This window comes from Eimeria mitis, genomic scaffold (assembly GCF_000499745.2).
Source record: "Eimeria mitis Houghton genomic scaffold, Emh_scaff4128, whole genome shotgun sequence".
Lineage (NCBI taxonomy): Eukaryota > Apicomplexa > Conoidasida > Eucoccidiorida > Eimeriidae > Eimeria > Eimeria mitis.
Window position 1 is genome coordinate 1,293 of NW_013572457.1, and position 2,363 is coordinate 3,655.

Consider the following 2,363-nt stretch of genomic DNA (forward strand, 5'->3'; position numbering starts at 1 on the left):
GCAGCAACAGCAGCAGCAGCAGCAGCAGCAACAGCAGCAGCAACAGCAGCAGCAGCAGCAGCAGCAGCAGCAGTATTGGCAAGAGGGTAGATGGTGTGAGATAGTGCTGCTAGGAGAGGGGCTGTATCTATCGTCGTCTTTCTCTTTCTCTCTCTCCACCCCTTCTCTCTCTCTGTCTCTTTATTTATTTATTTATTTATTTATTTATTTATTTATTTATTTTTTTATTTATTTATGTATTTATGTATTTATTTGAAGCAAATAAGCAGCAGCACTGCGGTGTATGTGCAGCAGCAAAATATGAATATCGCTGGGGTGTCTATACACCTCACCGATGGGCGTAATATTTTGCGTTTTTAATTTGCATTTAATAAGAAGAGCCTGAAAAAGAAGTAATTTATATTCTATATCTCTTTTTCTTGTTGCTGTCAGCAGCAGCTGCTGCTGCTGCTGCTGCAGCAGCTGCTGCTGCTGCTGCTGNCTCTTTTTCTTGTTGCTGTCAGCAGCAGCTGCTGCTGCTGCTGCTGCAGCAGCTGCTGCTGCTGCTGCTGCTGCAGCTGCTGCAGCACTTCAGTAATTGCTGCTGTTACTGCAGCACAAACTCGTGCTGCTTCGGCCCATTGTCTCCTCGAACATAAAAGTGAAGACAACTGCCACCAGAATATCCAGTAGGGGGGAGAGAAACGATATTCAAATGCAGCTGCGGTGTATAGACACCTGCTCAGCAGCTGTGCTGCTGTGCTGCTGTAGCCGCTCGCCCCCAAACCCTCACAAAGCCTAGCCACCAGCAACACAGCAGGATAGAGAAACCGCTGCAGCTGCTGCGGCAGTGCAGCAGGAGCAGCAGCAGCTTTTGCTGCACGCCAAGCAGACTGCAGCAGCAGCAAAGAATCTATCCTCTCTAATACAGCAGCACGACGATCAGCATCAACACAACCTCTACGATCATCCCGCTGCTGCAGCCAATGTGCTGCTGCTGCGCATGCATTCAGCAGCACAAACCTGCCTGATGCATGCAGCAAATGCAGGTTTTCAAGTCTGCCGTTGCTGCTGCTGCTGCTGTTGCTGCTGCTGTTGCTGCTGCTTCTGTCGCTCTTATCGAGTGTACTTGAGAAGCTGCTGCTGCGTTCTGCCCCTGCTGCTTTCTGCTGCCTGCTACAAATAGGACAATAACTGCTGCTGCTGCTGCTGCTGCTGCCGCTGCTGCTGCGGTCGGCTGCTGCGCTGTATGTAAACAAGTGGCTGCTTGCTGCGCTCCGCAGCACATCCCGAGCCTCTGGGGCCCGCAGGTGCAGCACAGCCAACGCCAGCTCCGCCAGGCCCAGCCTGAGAAGCCCCAGAGAAAGCTCAACAGCAGCATCGAACACCAAACACAGCGGCAGACGAACAGCAGCCATCGAGTCAAAAGCCGACGCCATATCTTCATATGCTTCCACCTGAAACGAAGGAGAAACTACACAACACAGCTCAGTTGAAATAAAGAACTTTGCTGCTCTCTACACACTGCATGCATGCATCCATGCATGCATGCATGCATGCATGCATGCAACTGTCTGTGTGCTCATCCGTGCGTGCATGCATGCAGCCGCGGCTTCATCAACTCGGTGTGTGCAGAGGTTTCTCTAGGGGACCTCCAGAGCCAGTACAGCCTGCAGCACGGAGAGGCTCACAGAGTGCTGGTGGGAGAGCCTGAGGTGGGGGGGGCCAGACCGCTGCCGCAAGCGGCCACGGACAGACTGAAGGAGGCGCTGCACCTCGCCTGCAGCATCCATCTTCGCTGCTGCTGCTGAGCGGGCAGAACGCAGGATCTGGTGGAGTATGAAGCTCACTGAGGAGAATATAAACAAGAAATAACAGAATCTATGCAATAAATAATTTATTAATGTCGCTAACCGCAGCTTTCCATGCAGATCGTGCGCAGCTCATGGCTGGTTTCATCCGTTTGCAAGAGCGGCGGAAACACGAAAAACAAGGGGATACACCCCGAGGAATTTGGAATCTTCTGTTCTGCATGAACCAAAAAAGAATATTAAAAATAAAATTTAATATATTTTAATAAAAATATAACAGCATGTAAACATTTTTCAATAGTGGGCATTCAGTATTCAGGTCTCGAGGTGTCCGGGCTGCATAAGAGTGCAAGTTGCACGAAAGCTGAAAAAAAGAGCTTTACTACATCCTCTTGGACTTTTTGAGTTTCTAATTATGCAGCACTAATAAATTTAAACTTTTATTTTATAAATTATTTTTAAAAAATTCATAAAAACACACAGAGGAGCCGCCACACCACCAAGCGCCGCCGGATCCAACACAGACCTGAACGGGCAACCACAGGAAAGCTGAAACAGGCTCGATGAAAAAGT

The 2,363-nt window shown here is 49.4% G+C and overlaps 1 protein-coding gene across 1 annotated transcript in view; it reads left to right on the forward strand.

Moving 5' to 3' along the window:
• EMH_0072700 (uncharacterized protein) overlaps positions 1–2,015 on the forward strand; it is a gene marked incomplete at both ends in the record, with an annotated part of 2,413 nt that extends 398 nt beyond the window's left edge. Inside the window, 3 exons of the mRNA XM_013499241.1 lie at positions 1–86; positions 1,615–1,694; positions 1,899–2,015. Of these exons, the coding sequence (XP_013354695.1) occupies positions 1–86; positions 1,615–1,694; positions 1,899–2,015 (283 nt within the window). The remainder of the gene's footprint in view (positions 87–1,614; positions 1,695–1,898) is intronic.
• Between the last annotated feature and the right edge of the window lie 348 nt (positions 2,016–2,363).